At 42.4% G+C, this 23,276-nt stretch overlaps 2 protein-coding genes across 2 annotated transcripts in view; one reads left to right on the top strand and one right to left on the bottom strand.

Annotated features, from left to right (window-relative positions):
- Positions 1 to 13,382, top strand: part of LOC137353109 (heterogeneous nuclear ribonucleoprotein U-like protein 1) — a 53,991-nt gene extending 40,609 nt beyond the window's left edge. The window contains exons 11-16 of the mRNA XM_068019104.1: positions 4,311 to 4,439; positions 9,615 to 9,783; positions 10,274 to 10,516; positions 10,974 to 11,110; positions 11,875 to 12,075; positions 13,174 to 13,382. Of these exons, the coding sequence (XP_067875205.1) occupies positions 4,311 to 4,439; positions 9,615 to 9,783; positions 10,274 to 10,516; positions 10,974 to 11,110; positions 11,875 to 12,075; positions 13,174 to 13,287 (993 nt within the window). The 3' untranslated portion in view covers positions 13,288 to 13,382. The remainder of the gene's footprint in view (positions 1 to 4,310; positions 4,440 to 9,614; positions 9,784 to 10,273; positions 10,517 to 10,973; positions 11,111 to 11,874; positions 12,076 to 13,173) is intronic.
- A 6,188-nt stretch (positions 13,383 to 19,570) lies between these two features.
- The window catches only part of LOC137353111 (cytochrome P450 2F2-like), a 41,350-nt gene continuing 37,644 nt past the window's right edge, over positions 19,571 to 23,276 (bottom strand). Inside the window, exon 9 of the mRNA XM_068019107.1 lies at positions 19,571 to 22,950. Within this exon, the coding sequence (XP_067875208.1) occupies positions 22,760 to 22,950 (191 nt within the window). The 3' untranslated portion in view covers positions 19,571 to 22,759. The remainder of the gene's footprint in view (positions 22,951 to 23,276) is intronic.

Below are 23,276 nucleotides of genomic sequence, written 5' to 3' on the forward strand. Positions count from 1 at the left end.
TTGTCCTAGCTTCACCTGCCAGTGGAAACATCCTCTCTACTTGTATCTTATCTATTCCCTTCATAATTTTATATGTTTCTATAAGATCCCCCCTCATTCTTCTGAATTCCAATGAATATAATCCCAATCTACTCAGTCTCTCCTCATAAGCCAACCCCCTCAACTCCGGAATCAACCTAGTGAACCTCCTCTGCACCCTCTCCAGTGCCAGTACATCCTTTCTCAAGTAAGGAGACCAAAACTGCACACAGTACTCCAGGTGCGGCCTCACCAGTACCTTATACAGCTGCAACATAACCTCTCTGCTTTTAAACTCAATCCTTTTAGCAATGAAGGACAAAATTCCATTTGCCTTCCTAATTACTTGCTGTACCTGCAGACCAACCTTCTGCGATTCATACACAAGGACACCCAGGTCCCTCTGCATAGCAGCATGCTGCAACTTTTTACCATTCAAGTAATCCTTTTTACTGTTACTCCTACCGAAATGAATGACTTCACATTTATTAACATTGTATTCCATCTGCCAGACCTTTGCCCACTCACTCAATGTATCTATGTTCCTCTGCAAAGTTTCACAGTCATCTGCACACTTTGCTCTGCCACTCATTTTAGTGTCATCTGCAAACTTTGACACCCTACACGTGGTCCCCAACTCCAAATCATCTATATAAATTGTAAATAATTGCGGTCCCAACACCGATCCCTGAGGCACACCACTAGTGACTGATTGCCAGCCAGAATAGCACTCATTTATCCCCACTCTCTGCTTCCTGTTAGTCAACCAATCCTCTATCCATGCTAATACTTTACCCCTAACGCCATGCATCCTTATCTTATGCAGCAGCCTCTTGTGCGGCACCGTGTCGAAGGCCTTTTGGAAATCTAGGTACACCACATCCACTGGGTCCCCATTGTCCACCTTGCTTGTAATGTCATCATAGAATTCCAAAAGATTTGTCAAGCATGACCTGCCCTTCATGAACCCATGCTGCGTCTGCCCAACGGGACAATTTCTATCGAGATGCCCTGCTATTTCTTCCTTGATAATAGACTCAAGCATCTTCCCCACTACAGAGGTTAAGCTAACCGGTCTATAATTCCCCATCTTTTGTCTACCTCCCTTTTTAAACAGTGGCGTCACATCTGCTGTTTTCCAATCTGCCGGGACTACCCCAGAGTCCAGCGAATTTTGGAAAATTACCGCCAGTGCACCTGCTATTCAGTTTAGTTTTAGTTTAGTTTAGAGATACAGCACTGAAATTTCTCCCGCCATCTCTTTTAGTACCCTGGGATGCATTCCATCAGGGCCAGGAGACTTATCAATTAGCTCCATTAGCTTGCCCAACACTACTTCTTCCGTAATAATGATTGTTTCCAGGTCCTCACCTACGTTCGTCTCTTTGTCAATTACTGGCATGTTATTAATGTCCTCCACTGTGAAGACCAATACAAAATACCTGTTCAATGCCTCGGCCATTTCAGCATATCCCATAACTAAATTCCCCTTCTCATCCTCTAAAGGACCAGCGTTTACTTTAGCCACTCTTTTTTGTTTTATATATTTATAGAAACTTTTGCTATCTGTCTTTATATTCTGTGCTAGTTTTTTCTCATGTTCTATCTTACTTTTCTTTATAGCTCTTTTTGTGGCTTTCTGTTGACCTTTAAAGTTTTCCCAATCTTCTAGTTTCATGCTGTTTTTGGCTACTTTGTATGCCTTCACTTTCAATTTGATAGCCTCCCTTATTTCCTTAGACACCCATGGCAGATTACCCCTTTTCTTCCAGTCCTTCCTTTTCACTGGAATATACTTTTGCCGAGCACTTTGAAAAATTACTTTGAAAGTCCTCCACTGCTAGTCAACTGTCCCACCATAAAATCTTTGTTTCCAGTCTACTTTAGCCAAGTCCTCCCTCATTCTATTGTAGTCCCCCTTGTTCAAGCGCAGGACCGTGGTATTGGATTTTATCTTCACACTCTCCATCTGTATTCTAAATTCAACCATACTGTGATCACTCCTTCCAAGAGGATCCCTAACTATGAGGTCATTAATTATTCCTGTCTAGATTATTCCTGACTAGATCTAGGATAGCTTGCTCCCTCGTCGGTTCCATTACATACTGTTCAAGAAAACTATCACGGATACACTCAACGAACTCCTCCTCAAGGCTACCCTGAGCTGGTTCGACCAATCTACATGTAGATTAAAATCCCCCATGATAATTGCCATACCATTTTTACAGGCATTAGTTATTTCTTTGTTTATTGCCCGCCCCAATGTGATGTTATTATTTGGTGGCCTATAGACTACGCCTATCAATGACTTTTTCTTTTTAGAGTTTCTAATTTCCACCCAAATGGATTCAACCTCATTCTCCATAGAACCTATATCATCTCTCAGCACCGCCCTGATGTCGTCCTTGAATATCAGAGCTACACCACCTCCCTTACCTTCCTGTCTGTCCTTCCGAATAGTCTGGTACCCCTGGATATTTAATTCCCAGTCGTGACCAACCTATAACCATGTCTCCGTAATGGCTACCATTGATAGCCTCCCTTATTTCCTTAGACACCCATGGCAGATTACCCCTTTTCTTCATTCGCGATGATTTGTGCTGTTAACTCATCAACCTTGTTACAAATGCTATGAGCATTCAGGTAAAGTGCCTTTATGCTAGCTTTCTGACCCTCATGATTTCCAACATCTTAATAGACCAACTTAATAGAATTCTTTGAGGAAGTGACAAAGTTGATTGATGAGGGAAGGGCTGTAGATGTCATATACATGGACTTCAGTAAGGCGTTTGATAAGGTTCCCCATGGTAGGCTGATGGAGAAAGTGAAGGCGCATGGGGTCCAAGGTGTACTAGCTAGATGGATAAAGAACTGGCTGGGCAACAGGAGACAGAGAGTAGCAGTGGAAGGGAGTTTCTCAAAATGGAGACGTGTGACCAGTGGTGTTCCACAGGGATCCGTGCTGGGACCACTGTTTGTGATATACATAAATGATTTTGGAGGAAAGTATAGGTGGTCTGATTAGCAAGTTTGCAGACGACACTAAGATTGGTGGAGTAGCAGATAGTGAAGGGGACTGTCAGAGAATACAGCAGAATATAGATAGATTGGAGGGTTGGGCAGAGAAATGGCAGATGGAGTTCAATCAGGGCAAATGCGAGGTGATGCATTTTGGAAGATCCAATTCAAGAGTGAACTGTACAGTAAATGGAAAAGTCCTGGGGAAAACTGATGTACAGAGAGATTTGGGTATTCAGGTCCATTGTTCCCTGAAGGTGGCAACGCAGGTCAATAGAGTGGTCAAGAAGGCATACGGCATGCTTTCCTTCATCGGATGGGATATTGAGTACAAGAGTTGGCAGGTCATGTTACAGTTGTATAGGACTTTGGTTCGGCCGCATTTGGAATACTGCGTGCAGTTCTGGTCGCCACATTACCAAAAGGATGTGGATGCTTTGGAGAGGGTGCAGAGGAGGTTCACCAGGATGTTGCCTGGTGTGGAGGGCGCTAGCTATGAAGAGAGGTTGAGTAGATTAGGATTATTTTCATTAGAAAGCCGGAGGTTGAGGGGGGCCCTGATTGAGGTGTACAAAATCATGAGAGGTATAGACAGGTTGGATAGCAAGAAGCTTTTTCCCAGAGTGGGGGATTCAATTACTAGGGGACACGAGTTCAAAGTGAAAGGGGAAAAGTTTAGGGGGGATATGCGTGGAAAGTTCTTTACGCAGAGGGTGGTGGGTGCCTGGAACGCGTTGCCAGCGGAGGTGGTAGACGTGGGCACGATAGCGTCTTTTAAGATGTATCTAGACAGATACATGAATAGGCAGGAAGTAAAGAGATACAGACCCTTAGAAAATAGGCGACAGGTTTAGATAGAGGATCTGGATCGGCGTAGGCTTGGAGGGCCGAAGGGCCTGTTCCTGTGCTGTAATTTTCTTTGTTCTAATAATAACTCCTGAGTTATCCTTCCTTTCTGCTTCTTTCATAGTCGGCATTTCCAACTGCGCAAAAAGCGGTGCGCCTCAATGCATATCAAATAGTTATCGTTTCCCTGGTGTCAAAAGGCAGGATTGTAAAATGAAATTAGTATAAAGGACTGTTGCTGAGTTTCAGAAAAATACTGCCGAAGAAACAGCCCTGGCTAACAGGCTTTCCAATGCTTGAACTATTTCAGTACAAATTGGGTTAATAGCATCAGTTCCACGAAACTGGCTACAGACTGGGAACGAATGGTTACTAGGAGCCAAAGAATCTGGTCCTTTCAACAACTGGCATCTCTGCCATTTTCACAGGTGATGGGTCTTCGCCGTCAACGCAATTACGCAGGTCGTTGGGATGTCCTAATCCAGCAGGCTACTCAGTGCTTGAACCGCCTCATCCAGATTGCTGCTCGCAAAAAACGCAACTACATTCTTGACCAGGTACTGTTGTGTTTCCATGCTCTATTGCTACTTTAGATAAGATACCTTATTTTAGTTTGTTGACGACAATAAATTAAAGATACATTTATTCAGCAAATTAAGTCTCTTGTAATGTTTTAAAAAAACACTAAATAAAGATGAACTTTGTTTCATTGCTTGGGGATCAAATGAATATAGCCATCCCACGTAAAGAACAAAAATACAAGATGAAATGTAATGATGTTGCTGCTTAGAAAGTAAAACACCAATGGTGAGTAAGTGACTGATCTCCATTGTTACTAAGTAAAAAAAGAACATGTTAAAAAGTAGATATAGTAATTGGAACTTTGTTATGTTAAATAATTGATGTGCAGGTAAGTTATCACTAACTATTATTGGCTTTCCAGGGCCTCCAAGATGGGCAAGGTAAGTACAGGTCTAAAGGACAATCTCTGGTACAGGATAATTGTAAGTACCACTGGTAAGTTGTTATATGTTGTCTTGTCTGGGGCAGGTGTTCTTATGAAGAACTGGTAAGTAAAGGTAAGTATCTGTGAGTGTAGTCAAGGCCATGGCAGGAAACATTTCGCACTTTCTGGATGGCTTTTGTGGAGCGGGTATGCCCCTTAATGAAATGCAAAGCCTGGAATCCTAATTATATTTTCAGATGCTATCCTACACAAGAAGTAATCAGCTATCCACTTTAGGCGACACTACAATTGCTCTGATACACTCATCTAGTTCATTCTAGCTTTAAAGTCCTGTTCTAATTGAATGAGATCAGCTTTTTGATTAAGTCCGTTTCTGAAAATATTTAATTGGATCCTTGGATGAAACATACTCCATTCTCGTGGCACAGTGACCCGCACATTTAAGTATATCTGCAGATTCCTTGCACCACAAGTGAACTTAGATAGTTCTAATACCAAAATGTAAGCTGAAGATTGGCATGGCTGATTTAACACACCTTGAAGTACATTAAAGCTGTGTGCAGCTGTTAAATTTCAAGCCAGTGTTTGGTGTGTATATTGCAGATGGTTTTGGGTTTGGGTCTTGTGTTACTCCATAATTTCTGAAATCCAAGTTGAAGTGCCTTGAATTTTAAATGCAGAGCAAGGGGTTTTTTCTGCTGGTGGAAAGTTGTTAATTAGGAAGCTTTTGAAAAGAATGGAAGTTGAGCATAATTTTGAAATGACCTTGGAAGGTTGCAATGTCCTTTACTAAAGAATAAGTGCTTATTACAAGATATAGTTTACTGCTGAACAAATTACAGATATAATGAGCATCACTTTGCATGTTGGCTGTATGTAGTAATGTGATGTTGCCAGATATCTTGTTATAAGGGATAGTTTGTAGCTTTTGAACAAATGAATATGATTGTACACAGGATACTCTATAGGTTGGCTTACATTGTGCTCCTGAACGTTAATTTATTTATTTAGAGATACAGCACTGAAACAGGCCCACCGAGTCTGTGCCGACCATCAACCACCCATTTATACTAATCCTACACTAATCCCATATTCCTACCACATCCCCACCTGTCCCTATATTCCCCTACCACCTACCTATACTAGGGGCAATTTATAATGGCCAATTTACCTATCAAGTATAAATTTTTACAAAGTAACCTTTTAGCAGGAAGCAATTTGTAATTTCAATTTTAAAAATGGATATATTCTTGAATTTTCATGTCAGTACACATTAACAGTTTAAGCAGACTTGTTGGTTGCTTTGCTGAGTTTTTCTATGTATGCCAAAATCGATATTAATGGGCAGATGGTCTAGTTTTATGGCTGAGATTATAGCTTGTGTTTTGAATTACACAAGTGTTTGTTACTTTAGTATTGTGTGTGTCAGATTAATTTTATCTAATGTATTACACTGAGAACCTTGTAAAAATCAGTCTACGTTCTTCAAAAATGTTGTTGAAAGGGGAAGAGTGTGAAGTAGTGCTCCAGGGTACATTTACACAAATGCATTACAATTGCGTGGAGAAACTGTAAAATATTGAAAAGTTTAAGTTGGTCAATCTTGCAAAACTAAACCTGAGCAAAAGTGGGGAAATAATGTTGAATGGACCTTTTGTCGAATTTGGTTTTAAAAAAAAAAATCCATTGAAACTAGTATTGAGGATTTAAGAGATCTGCTGCAGAATGACAGAAACTCAGACACAAACATTGACTATTCTTTGAATTGTCTGGAGTTTGTAGAAGTTGAGTCTTTTCAAATGAATGCATTTAAGTCACTTTAGTAAGCTGCCATTTCCTTGGTTATGAAAACTCCATGAATAAAATGCATATCAAATAGTTCACTATAATTTACCTTTACCTAGGTTTTTTGAGAGCAAACTCAATTAGGGAATGATTTATATGCATATCCTAAAATTGGACAATGATATATTTCTACCTTTCCCTGTGCTGCCACGGAAATAACTAGAAAAGGCACTGGTTTTTCAAAGTTGAGAGAATTAAAAGTGGATGGGTTATTAGGTGGGTGCACCATAGGCTGTTGAACCAAGTTACTGAGGAAAAGGCAGGATTTCTGAGCACAATTTTTCAATCCTCCTTTGATATAAAAAAAGTCCTAACAGCTTTATTCAAGAAGGGAGAAGAGGATAAACTGCTAACTATGGACAAGCTAGTTCATATTAGTTCTGGGCAAATTCTTACAATCCACAGTTTGATATCAAATCAGTAAGCATTCAGAAATGTTTGGGGTAATTGACCAGCCAGCTGTTAAACAAGACGTGTTTCACAAATGTCATAGAATTTTGAAGATGGCATGGGTAGGGGAGAATGCAGTAGATGTAGTGTGGATGGATTTTCAGCAAATATTAAATACATGTCTTACAGGTGGCATGTTGTACAAATTCCGATGGATGGTAAAAGAGGAAATGTAGCAGCCCGGTGAAAAGTTGGAAGATGGGCAGAAAACAAAGGATTTAAGAGTTGATGGCTTTGCCTGGTTTGCAAAATAACATGATTAGTGCCAGTCCCACTTTAGTTCTCTCTCTCTCTCTCTCTCTCTATCTATCTATCTATCTATCTATATATATGGACAATTTGGACATGGGCATAGGAAGTACAGTAACAAAATTTGCAAAACTAGGAGGCTGGCCATGAGGACTGTAAAAGGCTTGAGGATGGTGCGGACAGGGTGTTCTGCAATTTAATGTGCGATGTGAGGTAATTCAATTTGAGAAGGAAAGCAAAGAATGGGAGCACATGAGGAGAGGATGAATGTAGTGAATGGACAAACACTGCAGACAGGGCCTTAAAGCCATGTATAGATTTACCAGGATGATTCCACAGTGAGGAGAGAGATTAGAAATTTCTTTACACAAAGTTGTTGGGGAGTGTTGGATTCATTTTGGATCTATTGGATTTTTTTAAAAAGGGAAAATTGGATCAACATTTGAGACAGAAGAAAATACAGGACCATGGGGAGAGGGAGTAGGGTCATGGGATTAGTTTTGGATTGCTCTACCAAAACACTGCACAGCCAAATGGCCGTCTCCTATGCTGTAACCCTGACTGATTCAATACACTGTAGTTTCAGTTCGTGTCAATGGAAAATGCTTCTGATGTTCACCTGTCTGTACGCAGCTGGGCACCTTTTTTCAACAGCTAGGATGAGCTATACCAGAGGTTCTCAAACTTTGCTTCTGAAGACGCCCCCCCCCCCCCCTCCCATGTGATAAAGAGTTTAAGAATATTGAGTAAAACAAAACACAATAAGCAGGATGTATAATTCCTTTAAATGAGCTGTATTGTAAATAAATGATGCTTCCCAAAAGTTGGAAGTACATTTGTTATTATTTTTCCTTTGCTAGTAGAAGGATGGTGGTTTTGTTGCAGCTTGGGGCAAGGGTTCCTTTAGTGCTAATTACATTCAGGCGATTTATTTTTTTTTTAATTCATCTAATATACAGCAAGTCTGAAGAGTCACATTGAAACTACTCACATTCAAATGGGGCCCGAAGGCTGAAAAGACCAAATCTACTTTATACTGTCGATAGAAGAGTTACTATCATAACGAGAGGTTTGTGGAACAAACTTCCCCATAGAGGCACCAAATAGATCTGAAGTAATTGTAGAATTTTTTGTGCCTAGCACTCTGTAAATGCAAAACAGCCTGAATTTAAAAAAACAATGAGTATTGACACCACTGTCAGCCAATGGGTTAGAGGCAGAGTGGACTTAAAGCAAACAGCATATTTAAACAGGGGATCTCTCTACGCACTACAGCAGAGTCTCCGGATGAAAGCGGGATTATTTCTCCACCAAAATGCATTGAGTGGCGGATGGTTACATAATACAAATTAAATGCCTAAGGTGGAACAGTCACTTACAGCAGTGCAGACTCCAGGTATGATTGACAGGGCAGTACCCAATCATTTCCATTCCAGGCTTTTTATGGATGAAGCATTGTCTCTGGTGAGAGCTTTTTTATAAAAGGCACTTTCTACAATTATCAGAACCATTTCCGTAAAACCCATAATTTCTGCATTTAATAATCGGTTGATCATTTTTGGAAAAGTAGGGAGGAAAGGAGCGTTTTGATGCAATTAGTGAACTACCCCCAAGCAAATTTAGTACAAAAAAACTTGTTCAGTTGTAGTTTAATTTATTAATTGTGTGATTTGTCGACTTTTAAAATTAAGGCATGATCTACTTGTTTGTGCGCTAAATTCTGGTTAGTCAAATTCAGTTCCCAGGCGGGAATAATTTGGACTAGCACCGTCTGTTTTTCCTGGGTTTGTTATTAGTTTACTAATTACACTTCTGCGACTCAGAGCAGTCAGAGATTCCTGTAACAGTTGTAGGGACGGTAGTTAGGTAGTTTTAATTGGGGGGCTTGAAATTTGCTGTCTTGAGATCAGGTGTGCTGAGAAGCTTAAACTGTTGATTTGGTTTATCTAAATTATGGAGCAACAACAGATCTTCCTAATCCTTCATTGTCATTCTTGCACGCAAGTCCGTGTCAAATTTATACAAGGTTAAAAGCATCCAGTACAGGGATTCTGAACCCTGCGGGTAAGTTTTTCTGGAAGGGGAAGGGGCACCCACCCTGCCAGAACACTTGAGCTGTGAGGGGGAAAAACTGTTTATTTCGTTGTTTACAGGCCTCAATGTCTGCAAACCAAGCAACAAATAATGAACAATTTTGCCTCTTCTTTGTCACCATTGCTAGACAAATGTTTATGGATCAGCACAGAGACGAAAAATGCGTCCTTTTGAAGGGTTTCAACGCAAGGCTATTGTAATTTGTCCCACGGATGCCGATTTAAAACAACGGACAATAAAGCGCACTGATGAGGAAGGAAAGGATGTTCCTGATCATGCAGTTTTAGAAATGAAAGGTAGGAAACTGGAAACACACATCCTGTTAAAAAAAAAAAAAAGTTGGAAGAAAAAAAGCACAGTCAGATAGCTCTCTTCCCTTCTTCATCCTTTGTTATTGTCCCCACGTTAAATCCATTTCACCGTCTCTTCCCTCTTACCAGGCGTGCACACTATAAACCCCAGGTTAGTACACCAAGAATGTTATGGCCATCACCGGATTCTCTGATTTATGTGGTGCCCATAAATGCGTTGATGGTAACCAGTTACACAATGTTAAGCAATCTGCTTGGAAATTCAGAAGCAGTTTTTTGGGGATCGCAGTATCTTTTTTAAAAAAAAAAAAATTTTTTTCTTGCACCCTACTTTCTCCCAGTGACGAGTGGCGTTGGGCCACTGGCGCAAAGATCCGTCCTGTGGCGGTTCGATCTTTATTTTTGCCGGTTCGGAGAGCGGTCATTGACTTGTCCCTCTCGCTGTGTTTCTTTTGTTCTTTTTTGTGGCTCCCAGCGAACTTCACCCTGCCAGAGGCTGACGAGTTCCTGGACGACGTGACCTACATCGAGCTGCAGAAGGAGGAGTCACGGAAGTTGGTGAGCGAATACAACGACGAAGGGAAGAAAGCTGGCCCTCCCCCAGAAAAGCGCTTTGACAACCGATCCTCTGGCTTCCGTGGACGTGGAAGCTTCAACCGATTCGACAGTCGCAGCGGGCAGGCAGCGCGTGGTTTCAACCGAGGTGGATTCCGAGCAGGTTAGTGGTTAGGGCCACTGAGAGAAGTCCTGGGTGTGTACTGGTTTTAAAATGACTGCTGCAGTTTATTTGTGGCTCAACTTGGTAGTTAACGATGAAATAAAAAAGTAAGATAACCTTTAAAATTAGAGCTAAGCCATTCAAGGGTGATGTCAGGAAGCACTTCACACATAGGCTAGTAGAAATCTGGAATGCTCTTCCTCAAAAAGCTGTTGAGGCTGGGGGGAGATCAGTTGAAAATTTCAGAACTTAAAATTAATTGATTTTTTTGTTAGGCAAGGTTATTAAGGGTTACAGAACCAGGAGTTAAATTCAATGGTGGAATAGGCTCAAGGGGCTGAATGGCCTACTCCTCTTCCTGTGTTCACTGTTGCTGGAAAGTTTTTGGCCTGTTGATTCCCAGTAGGGGCAGGGCCCACACTAGCCATGAATTAAATCTGTCTGTTTTTAAATGCAGGCTTCAACCGTGGAAGTAACACACAGAACCGTTGGACCAACAGCAGTGAAAACAGCCGTGGTACCTACAATCGCACCCAAACCTACAACTCTACCAACACACCCACCTACAGCAAAACCAGCTACAGTCAGACCCAGGTAACCGCCGTCAATAAATAATCAGGCAGGAGGATAGGTGGTTGGAAATGAGCTGGAGCCAGCTGGAAATGAGTTGTTGCTCTGCCTTATTGGATATGAGGGAGAAAATAACCTGTTTAACTGCATTTATGTCCTTAGTGCAAGAAAGAGCTTGCATTTATTGCCTTTCTCATCTGCAAGGATTTCCCAAAGTACTTTACAGCCAATTTTGTTGAAGTGTAATCGCTGTTTTTGTAGGCACACACAAATGATGTGACTTGATAATCTTTTTAGTAGTGCTGGTAGAAGAATAAATGTTTGCTCTTTGGATAGTGCCATGGATGTCATTTTAATGTTTCTGAGCTGTCTTAAACATTTGAAAAATGGCAACTCCAACAATGCAGCCCTCCCTCAGTACTGCAGGGAAGCAGCAGCCTCGTCTGTGTGCCGTACCTGGAGTTGCTCCTGAACCAACAACCCTCTAACTTTGCAACAAGTGACCGCTGAGTCAGGCTTACATTCGTATTTGAGTTCTTCATTGAATCTTCAACTTAGTGCTTCCTCAGTTTCTCTGGCTGCCTGTTGGCACATTAGGAACTTGAGCTGAAGTTTTTTGAGTCATCTTACCACCTGTGCCCACCTTATTGGATTTACTGCCTTGGTTTCGGAATGCTGATGTAAAAACAAAAACGCAGACGGAATCAGTTACAGGTTGTGCCGTTTGCCATTCTGAACTTTAACCTGCATACCTGTAACAAACTGGCCATGTTCTGTTTCTATTTCAGTCGACACCAACAGCACCGACAGCACCGACAACGGCACCAGCAACGTACGGACAGAGTTACAGTCAGGGCTACAATCAAGCGTACAATCCGAATTACAGCTACAGCAACTATAGCAGCTATGGGAACTACAACCAAGGCTACACTCAGCCCCAGACTGCAACACAACCCTATAGCCAGCAGTACCCCAGCCAGTACCAGCAGGTAATTTTTCACAGCCTCAGAATGTCAGAATACTTATCTTACCCCTCTATTAGCATCGGGTACGGTATCCTATTGCACGATTCGATCAAACCCCCATGATGGGAAGCTCTAGAAGTGAGTTTGATAAATCTGGTACTTTGTGTGTTCGCACCAGGAGGGGAAAAATGGCTAAAACCTTGTTTAAAAACGCAACAGGTTCACTGGTAAGGAACCTGCCACCTACCACACCCTGGTCTGGTCTCCTTCCTGTGCTGTGTGGCTAAAATGGTCCAGCAAGCTTGTGAACAGCTGAGCTATAGCTGGGCAGTGAATGCAGCCTTTTCAGACTTGTCCACATTCTGAGAAACATATGACTGAGTCCCCTGGTCTCACTAATGGGGAATCTTAATTAATTCCGATCTCTGGATGGAGAGATCAGATAAGGAAGGTTTGACTCTATTTACCTGCAGGTGGAGGACTGTTCAAAGTAATATTGCTGGTCACTGTACCACATAGACTGTCTCTGAAATGGCAGGAATGGCCATTTTTGAAAGTGCCAGCAATTAGTACCATCTTGATGTACGAATGAACTCTGGTTGTGTTGAGGTACTTGCCTGCACAATGGCAGTCTTATAGTGTTTCACTTTTTGCTTTGTTTGGATGGAGAAACTGTGTAGTCTTTGGGGGCTGTGAGGCACAGTAGGCAACATTTTCATAGCTCACATCTGGGCTTGCATCCAGATGGGATGAACATCTTTCCTAATAGTTGGATCATTTAAAGTTAGAGTGCACACTGGCCAGGAATTTGCTGCTAAGGTAACTGGTGTGGTTAAGTGCACACCAGGGCTCATAGAGGTGCTCTGAAGTTAAGACAAGACAGATTGGGGCAGAGCAGAAGGTGTCTTATTGTGGATCTCAATGTATTCAGTACACACTGGGTGCCATGCAAAACTAGTGCTTGATCTCTCAGCAATACTGTCCTTACCTCAGTGAGCACCCTTTTTTTTTAAAGTGTTATGTTTTTTATTCATCGTGAACTCATTTTAAAATATGTATATTGCTTTCAATGAATCTAAATCTCTGTGAATATAACATTGCCCGCATTCGTTTGTTCTCCAGTATGCTCAGCAGTGGAGCCAGTATTACCAGAACCAGAGTCAATGGAACCAATACTATGGGAACTACAACTATGGGAATTACTCAGGAGGATCTCAGAGTTCTGGGACACAGTAAAAACCCCAAAGCTCAAGCTATCGTCACAAAACCTTTTTTTAAAAAAAATCCACACAATAATTCTGCTAGCAGTCTGTTGTACAAAGATTTAAAAGCTGCATCAGGGTGTGAAACACACCAGTTTTCAGGCATTTTATTGTGTCAATATAGTAGTAGTAATTGTAAAATTGAAAAAAGATGCAAAGAGAAGGAATAAACAGTTTTAAGATTCTGGGATGTTTCATCTAATGACACCTTTTTAGATTTTTATGTAACTTTTTACTGTTAATAGGCTGTTGATATTTTGTCGGTAACTAATGACAAAATTTCTTCAAAACAAGTAGAACCTTGAACATGTGTTAACTTTTTTTATATAAATGTATAACTATTCATGTGACTTTGCTTGTGCTTTTCTGTTGAGTGGTTGAAACCGCTTTTGTATCTGGGGAAAATTTAAGATTGAATGACACACACAGCTTTTGTTGTTACAGCTCTCAATTACGTCTTACAAGAATTTGTGTTTGCGTGAAAAACAATTAAGGGCCCAAGGAATATTTTTGATCTTAATGTTGGGTTTTAGTATTGTATCTACTTTGGGTGATGAGGAATGCTCAGAACTATCTGAACACCCTTCAGGTCTGGCAGTTGTGCTATTGTAAAAAGCAGGGATTCAAACGAAGAAATAAACACTCCATATTATGTACAAACCAAACCATTTTAGAATATCATTCAGGCAGTCAGTTTATTTCCTCACCAGTTTGGCTGATGAACTGAAAAATTGTCTTCCGTCTCTAGAAGCTGACAAAACATATACTATCAATAAAAACGAATCTGCCTATCTCTCGGCTTTGGGTGTGTTTTGCTTCATTTGCTTCATGCAGCCTCGTTCCTGAAAGGGGTGCAGTATGTATCGGGTTGTATCTGGGGAGAGGCTGGAGGGGGGGCGGGGTGGGGGAGGGAGGGGTAAGAGAAGTGACTGCCTTGGCTAGTTACCCTTGCTGACGTGATGTGCACATGAGGAAGGTAGATGGTGATATTCCAAGACTTGCTGTGATGATGAGTGCTTGGTAATCTTGTAATTTCAGCCTTTTATCACAAAGTGTTAGAGTAGAACTAGTGATCTCCTCTACTGGAGTCGTTTAGATTTCATTGGAATATTCAATATGAAGCCAATTTCTGAAAGGTATGGCATGCAAGTCAGCTCCAGAACCCAAACACCTATATCTCATTGGCTTGTGTCCTGGTGGTGAATAACTTGATCCCAATCTAGACACGAAATGGCAACCTAGTTAAATTTATAGTGATCCAGCACAGACATGATGGGCTGAATGGCATTCTGTGCTGAATCATTAAATGGTTATGGTTATTTGTTTCAATTTGATTTACTCCCTCCAATTTAGCTAATAGGTCAGTTGCATTTGAACTGCAAAGAACACAGCTGTGTTACATAACTTCACTACCTTCACAGTCTGATGGTAATCTGGTGGGACGGATTGCACGCCCTGCACAGAGCCTGCTTGACTTTCAGTCTATGAATTTCAGTAAGGTGAAAATCAGGTGGGATCTATAAAGTAGAAGCGACCAAAGAATGTAGAAATTTAGCCCAATGCTGCTGGCTTGGGTGGCAGGGGAGAAGTCTAGTGACGGGCCCTACTTGAATTGCGTGTGTGGATAAAGTTGGGCCAGGTTTTCTTGCTGCAATGATGCTGTTCTGCAATCTGCTGACCTGTTGCTTGTGTGTGAAAAGTAGCTACTAGGGAATGGTACCAAAGGCAAACTAATCACCTATGGGACTATAGCTAAGGGAGGGGGGGGGTGGGAAGGGAAGAAAATTCTAAGAATCTTCGCAAGAAATGATTGCATGCAAGGTAGCAGCCCACACACTACTGATAGCATGTTTTATTTGACTTTATACATGGCTTGTAGACATGAAATTGTTCGTTGTAGTAAAATAAATTTGTTACATTTGTAAGATTTACTTTTGTTTTCACTGATCCATGTAGAGAAGCACTTCTCTATTCTATTCTGTTAGACAGGCGAAGACTAGTTATTAAGAGTTTTATTCTAGTGGTTTATAGTGAAAATATGTTACATGTGATCCTAGGAACATTGATCACCAAGATGCCTATGTCCTGTCAGACTGCCGATCTAGACTGAATGCTTCATAGTGTGTGAACATTTGCTTTCTTTCCCTGTTGATACCTGCCATTTAACTTTACATTTGGTTAAATAATAAAGCTGTTGCTTTGTGACTGTCAGTACTTTGTTACAATGCCTAAAATTGAACAATTATGTTTAAACAAAAAAAATTATTAAAAATGTATTTTAAACTCAGCCGTGCATTGTTTGCAATTGGTGTTTACGATTTAAACAGCTGACCAACTTCACAAGTAGTCTGGGCATTGTGTGTGAAGCAAGGTAACTGTCACAAGTGTGATCCAGCTTTGGCATCCAGCTGGTCAACCTGGAGGCTTCAACTGTTCTTCAGCTTTTTATAAACCTTCAAAAGGATTAAAATTTGGACAGTGCCAGGTGTTTTTGTAAACGCAGTCACACAGATCTCCTGAGAATTTGATTACCTGAAGGTTTTATCCCAGCTTCTTGAAATGCCCAACAGGTACAAAGCGAGTGAGATTCCCAGGTACCTACAGGTTGCTGTGACTTGTTTTGACTCTGACCATACCACACCTCAAAAGCTGTACAAAACTTAATTTGTTATATGTGGGTCAGCCTCACAGGCGTGGCCGGTATGAGAAATAGGAAAATTATCACAGCCTTGAAGAAAGCATTTGCATTCATGTAACACTTTTCACATCCTCAGGACCTCCTGCAGATCTTCATAGTCAATGAATTACCTTCAAGGTGTATGTAAGCAAATGTGGCAGCCAGTTTGTGCACAGCGCAATCTCACGAACCACAATGAGATAAATAACCAGTGAAGTTTTATTTTAGAGGTGTTGGTAGAGGGCACTTCAAGAAGTACGTGTTCTTCGAATATGATGCTGTTGGATCTTTTACATCTACCTGAACAGCTGGGGCCTTGGTTTAATGACTCAACTGAAAGATGGCATTTCTGACAGTGCATCACTCCCTCAGTATTGCATGAAGTGTCTGCCTGAATTGTTCTTAGACATAAACCATAACAGATGAAACTTTATTCTGTATCAGCCTGTATTTTTCCTGACCCATGGATGCTTCATGCTCAGACTAAACTTCCAGTCTATGGTGCCAGTCTCTGATTTGGAGCCCAGATAATATGTGAGAATAGTTGTTCTCGTATAGCAGTTGAATTCATTAGTTCCTCTTCAATCATAACACTATCAGTGACATGCCAACTGCAGGTCACGAGAATTGTAAGCTTTGGAATTTGCAGCTCCTATTACAAATTTGCAAAAAAATGTTAGTGGTCGGGATAATGTTCAAAATGTTCCTAAATTCAAGACTGAAATGTTTTACAGTCTGGATTTATTCCAATACTTTGGAAAAGCAGTTCCCAGCAGACTGAGTCATCAGTTGAAATCTGCATCTTTATGACTGTTAGTATGTCAGGGAACTAACAGTCACCATTTAACCATAGGCTATTAAACCAAACATATGGGAGGATCATCACTTTCTGCAACTTACTATTAATAAATAGCAGACCATCACACCACTGCATTCAGGCTAAAAGATGAATTTATTTATGAGTAATATAATTACACAGAAGCAGTAAGCTACAAGATGGTATAAATAACTTAGAAAAATCAGATCAAAAGGGCTTAAAGTATCCTCTTTAGAACATACTTAATGGTTTGATAATATAGACTTCCTGATGCAATGTAAGTGGGCAAAGTGAAATCTGCTCACTGAACAGATCCAGCTGCATGAGAAACTCAGTTAAAGCTGAGCAGTTATGTCTTTATGCAAAAAGAAATCTTTCATGTCGCGGGTGTTGATTTTAGAGATATCTTGATGGGTTTGGCATTAGAGATAAACATTGAATTTCCACAGGGTTCTCTAGATCCACTGCCATAACTTCTCAGGAGTGGAGAAACCATTACTAATCCCTCCTTCAGAAGTGTTTGAAGCCAGTTCCAACACTCCAAGCTTTCCATTTTAGATGTAGGGTGTCCATATATGCAACTCGTGTAACCTAGCCCATGAGGCTCAGTTCCAACTTGCACTTAAATTTCTTATTGACCACTCACTCCATTCAACTCCACTCCCCAGCCACTGTCTCAGATCGAACTGATGTGTTTGCAACTTCAGCATCCTGTTCAACCCTGAGCTGAGCTTCCGATTGCATATCTGTTCCATTCCAAAGACTGCCTACTTGCACCTCTACAACATCATCCATCTCTGTCCCTGCCTCAGCCCATCTGCTGCTGAAACCCTCATCCATGCATCGGTTGCCTCTATTGCTCCCCAGCTAACCTCTCATGTTCCACCCTCTAAAAACTTTAACTCATTCAAAACTCTGCTGCTTGTGTCCTATCCTGCTTGCCTATTACCCCTGTTCCCACTGGCTTAAGTTGGCTCCTGGTCCCCATAAACCTCCAATTTAATATTCTCATCCTTGTTCCAAATGCTTCATGGCCTCGCCCCTCCCTATCTCTGTAACTTCCTCTAGCCCTACAACAAATGAGTTCCTCTGACTCTGGCCTCTTGCGCATCCCTCTTTGCCCCTCCAATGGAGGCCATGCCTTTACCCCGCTAGGCCCCACACTATTCTTCCTCTGAACCCCTCCACCTCCCTCTTTCATACCCTCCTTAAAATCCATCTCTTTGACCAAGATTTTAGTTACCCCTCCTGCTTTGGCTCAGTATCCATTTGTGTCTGTGCCTCTGTGAAGAGTTTTTCTGCGATAAAAGGGGCAAGCTCTGACAGAAGCGCAGGTATTGACTGATATTCTGCTTAAAGTTTTCTTATAGCAATTGCTTGTTTCGATTTTGTGTGAGCTAATTTCCTGCCAGCCTCAATTGGCTAATAATCAATGAGAAATCATTAAAAATCAGTTCCAGGTTGGTGAGCACCCATGAAAGAAGATCCTTTTGTTCTGATCCTCACACCCACCACCATTCACCAATTCAAAATGCCCATAGCAGGTACATTGGCTTACATTGTTGGTATTATTAGTTATACTACATATAGTAGTTATTATTGGTAAGTATTATGTCAACTTAGCCAATAAAGTGGTTCAGTGTGCAAAAAATACAAATGCAATGCTCCATGTTCATTTTAATTATATTGGCTGGCCTTCAGCTTGTAGCCATTTTTGCTTGTGCGCATGGGTGGGTGTTGGCAGACTGTGGGGCAGGGTCTGCGTCCAGTGTTCCTGGCCTCCGCCAGTGGCCACCCTAAGAACAACCCCAGCTTCTGCAGTCTATCCACGTTACTGTAATTAATCCCTTATCCCTCTTCACAGATTATTAAATTGAACAGTTCCTGCAGTGATGATCATCTACCACTGGGGAGAGCACTCTACATTTATTATGCAGTGACTTCCTATTGCTGTTTGCAACAGGTTTAGCTGGAGGCAGAATGTTAAATATAACACAAACAGTTCCAACTAGGCATAATTGTGGCTCGTGTTGAGACATCAGAATATTTCTATAAACTTGCTTAAATTTCGTGAAATGTCGGATGGCAACGAGGCAGCTGAACATGTGCATCTATCCGGCCAAACATCTGCAGCTTATCAGACGAACATCTGCAGCTAACAGACAAACATTGTCTCTCTTTGTTCCCTCTGTCTCATGGTCTCTCACCCTTTTTCTCTCCCTTGCTTTGTGTCTCTCTTTTGCTCTGATTCTACCTGTCTTTCACTGTATCTTTTGCTCTCTGCCTCCCTTTCTCTTTCACTCTTTTTCTCTCTGGGCTGAATTTTACAGACTCCCCGACATTGGGGGTCGTGGCGGGGGTGGGTGGGCTTCAAAATTCCTCCGGGTGTGGGGTGCCATGGACCTTGACGCCGGGGAGGCATAGCCTGATATTGCTGGCGGGGGGGCGGGAGCTTGACTTAAATGTTAATTAATGTAAATAAAGGAATTGATTAGCTGCTCGCTCCTGCTATCCGTCCTGGATGATATTGGTGCCGGTGGCCGGCACTCCCGCGCCTTCAGATCCCTGTCCGGGGATCCGAGGTGGAACACTGGTGGGGAGCGGGGAGGAGGTAAGTTTTCAGTGTGGGAGGTGGGGGAGCGGCGTTAAACTTATCTCATTGGTGGAGGGGATGGTGGGAAGGGGTAAAGTTTAAAGTTTATGAACTTTGTGGGGGGGGGGGGGGGGAAGTCAGGTGCACAAGGTCAGCATTTTGTGGGGGTGGGGGGGGGGGGAGAGGGCAAGAAACCTTGTTGAAGTTACAGACAGGAAGTTAGATTAATATCCAATGTGCAAATCAGTTCATGTAACATCCTCGCTGATTTAAAAAAGTGCCACATATTCTGTTATAATCTGCCAAGCAACGAGCAAAGGATTAGAAGGGCAGTCAGTAAGCACCGCCAAGAGATGGGCAAAATGGCCTCCTTCTGTGATGTATGATACTATGAAGTCCTGTGCCCTCAGAAACAAGTTGTGGCTTGCTGCATTGTTAAACCAGTACACCATCTGGAATGCAGAGCCAGAGGGAGGGGGCAGGGAGGTCCTGTGTCACAACAGCCTGGGACTGCTCCACCCATGTTACTAATTCGGGAGAGTCCAAGTACTTTATTTAGTGGGCTCTGGCCTTTGGGAGTACACGCAGTGTGAATGCTGGGTGAGCAGCGTTCGATTGCAAAGCACACACACACACAAAACCACATCAGAAGAGGTTTATTGAGATGTATATTTAGATAACTCCTGTCCTGCCTACTGTTCCACAGCTCTTGCTACTTCACAACATGCGAGTCGAGACAGCGAGTGTTGGTTTCTTTAGCCAGAGGGGGAGAAATCGCAGTCGGGCCGGGCTCCATCTCAGTTGCTTTCACTTTCCCGTACCCGATTCCTGACCCATGGATTGGTTTACCAGGTGTGGGGTTGTTGGGTGGGCAGATGGGAGACTGCCCATAGCTCCCTATCCCCTGGAAAAGTCTAAGCCATACCTCAGCTCCAGAAGATGCCTGAGGCTATGTTAAAGGAGCTACTGGACCGCAACCAATCATTTCCTGAAGGCCAATACTTAAGGCCTCCAGATCAGGTCGGGGCAGAAAAGGAGGGAGAGAAAGAAATTCTTGCATTTATATAGCACCTTTCATAAAAACATAGAAAAAAGGAGCATGAGTAGGCCATTCAGCCCTTTGGGCCTGCTCCGCCATTCAAAAAAGATCATGAATGACTGTCTAATTCAGTACTCTATTCCGGCTTTCTCCCCATATCCAAGTCTAATATAACCTGCTCTCTGGTTGGTTCCAGAACGTGCTGCTCTAAGAAACTATCCTGAAAGCATTCTATGACCTCATCCAGGCTACTATTACCAATCTGATTTTTCCAGTTTATATGTAGATTAAAATCACCCATGATTATTTATCCCTTTATCACAAGCGCCCAATATTTCTTCTTGTATACTTCGTCCTACATTATGTCTACTGTTAGGGGGCCTGTAGACCACTCCCACTAGTGACTTCTTTCCCCTACTATTCCTCATCTCCACCCAAAATGATTCTACATCCTGATCTTCTGAACCAAGGTCATCTCTAACTCTTGCACCAATGCCACCTTTACCCCTTCACCTTTACCTAACTTCCTAATCCTCTTGAACATCATATACCCCTCAATATTCAGGACCCAATCCTTGTCATCCTGCAGCCACGTCTCCGTAATGGCTATCCGATCATATTTATTTACTTCAATGTGTGCTACTAGTTTGTCTATTTTGTTATGAATGCTACGTACATTCAGATACAAAGCCTTTAGTTTTGTCTTTTTGTTATCTTTGTACCAACTAGTCTTGACTGTTGGTGGGTTCTTAAGTTTTTTCTCGTTCTCCCTTCCTGCTATCTCAGACCCTCATTTCGCATATTACTATTCTGCTCTCTTGCCTTGACTCTACCCCTTGGTTTGCTACATCTACCCAGGTTTGATCCCTCACCCCCTTGTTTAGTTTAAAGCCCTCTCTTTCAGGATCTCAGGACATCCCAAAGCATTTTACACCCACTGAAGTACTTTTGAAATGAAGTCAATGTTGTAATGCAGGAAACGTGGCAGATAATTTGTACACAGCAAGATCCCACAATGTGATAATGAACAGATACTCTGTTTTACTGATGTTGTGCCTCTGGATTGATCTCACACACATGACCTCCTGACTCAGAGGTGAGAGTGCTACACACTGACCCAGGAGGCCTTCACTGGGACTTATCCTTCAATTAAGAGACTTTATCTTGCACAAAACTATTGCCAGGCTTCACCTCACAGTCACAGAGAGTGGAGTTAAGGAGGTGGATGGGAGGAAAGTGAGCCAGAAACCCAGGCCCTGCCTCCTCATCAGCATTTCCAAGGTGTGAGCAGGAAAGAAGTGGCTAGGGCAGGCAGGTGCCGGGTAGGGGGCTCAGAGGGTTGGGTCCCGGAGGCTCCCGATTTTCTCCATTTTTCCCAGCACGCAGCTGCCCAATTTAGGGGCGATGGGAAATCCATGGGGTCACTGGACACCAATCTTAAGCTGATTTTCCCTCTGGGGCCATTGGACACTGAGGGCAAAGGTCATGTTTACTGCTGCCGCAGCTGGAATCGGATAACTTGGCACTTCCCAGGGACTAAAGCCGGAGCTTCCTTGGTGTGTGTGGCTTAGTATCACATCTGGTAGTGCATGCACCCACTGAGGCATCTGTGGCACTCTACCATGGGAGGTACGGGCTATTCTAGGTACCAGCCTGGTGCGTTGCCCAATCATTGTTCAGTCAGCGATTAACAATATCCCTTAATTGACTCAAAAATAACACTTCAAAATGTTTAAAGGTGAAAGTTACTTTCCAACATTGCTGTTGGATTGTAATAAAAACCCACCTGGTTCAGTAACGTCCTTCAGGGAAGAGAACCTGCTGCATTACCTGGTCCAGTCAACATATAAGCCCAATCCCACCCTATAAGGTTGACCCTTAATGCCCTCAGAGCAACCAACGATGAGCAATAAATGTTGCCTTGCCAGCTAGGGTTGCCAACACCGGTTGGACATATACCTGGAGGTTTCATCACATGACGTTCCCCCCCTCCAATTGCCCCACTCAGTCGAATAGCCATTTTATTGCCCATCTCCAAGATTTTTTTAGAACTAATATACACAATGTTCATAGAAATTGTAAAAAAAAACCCTTAATTTTTCTTTTTTCTCCTGGGTCTTTTACTTGCAGGAGATCAATCTTCAATCCTTAAAGAACCCAAGACATTCCGGGAAAGCTGACGGCCCAAATTGTGAACATCCAAGAACAAGTTATTTAAAAAAAAAAATAGTTTGTTATAGCATAATGTTGCAAGTTCCATTTTCGACCTCTTACTGGTCACATAACTTGATTTTTTAAAAATTTGCTTTCCGGCTGTGTTTCATGCTGATTTGCGAGGCACACAATATAATTGGTACGGCCGATGCAGGGTTGAGAAGCCACTGGACAGTGGGCTGATATCGATGGCCTGTGGGTCTAGCCGGGATCTGAAGGTGAAGTTCTGCAGCAGGGTCGTGAGGAAGATGAAGAGCTGCATCTGAGCCACGGTCTCACCGATGCACATACGATTCCCTGTAAGACATGCACAAATAATCCAGGGGTGTAAGGAACTGACCTCATTACAACAGTGCAATGAGGAGTCACCAGAACACTCATTCAAATGGGCCTTTTACAGGGTGGCAGTAGGGTTGCCAATACTGGTTGGTGGTACTCCTAGTCACGTGATCTGGCACCAACCGCCCCGCCTTCACGCTCCTGCCATTGGTCACCTGACTTGTCCATGCTTGTGGTGTGCAGACATTGGTTTTCGATACCTTACAATGCCCCCACCCCCCCTTTCCCCCCCACAATCCTGCCAATGGTTGACAAATCCAACCTCTCAATGCCCCCCTTCCCCT

This window comes from Heterodontus francisci, chromosome 40 (genome assembly GCF_036365525.1).
Source record: "Heterodontus francisci isolate sHetFra1 chromosome 40, sHetFra1.hap1, whole genome shotgun sequence".
Lineage (NCBI taxonomy): Eukaryota > Metazoa > Chordata > Chondrichthyes > Heterodontiformes > Heterodontidae > Heterodontus > Heterodontus francisci.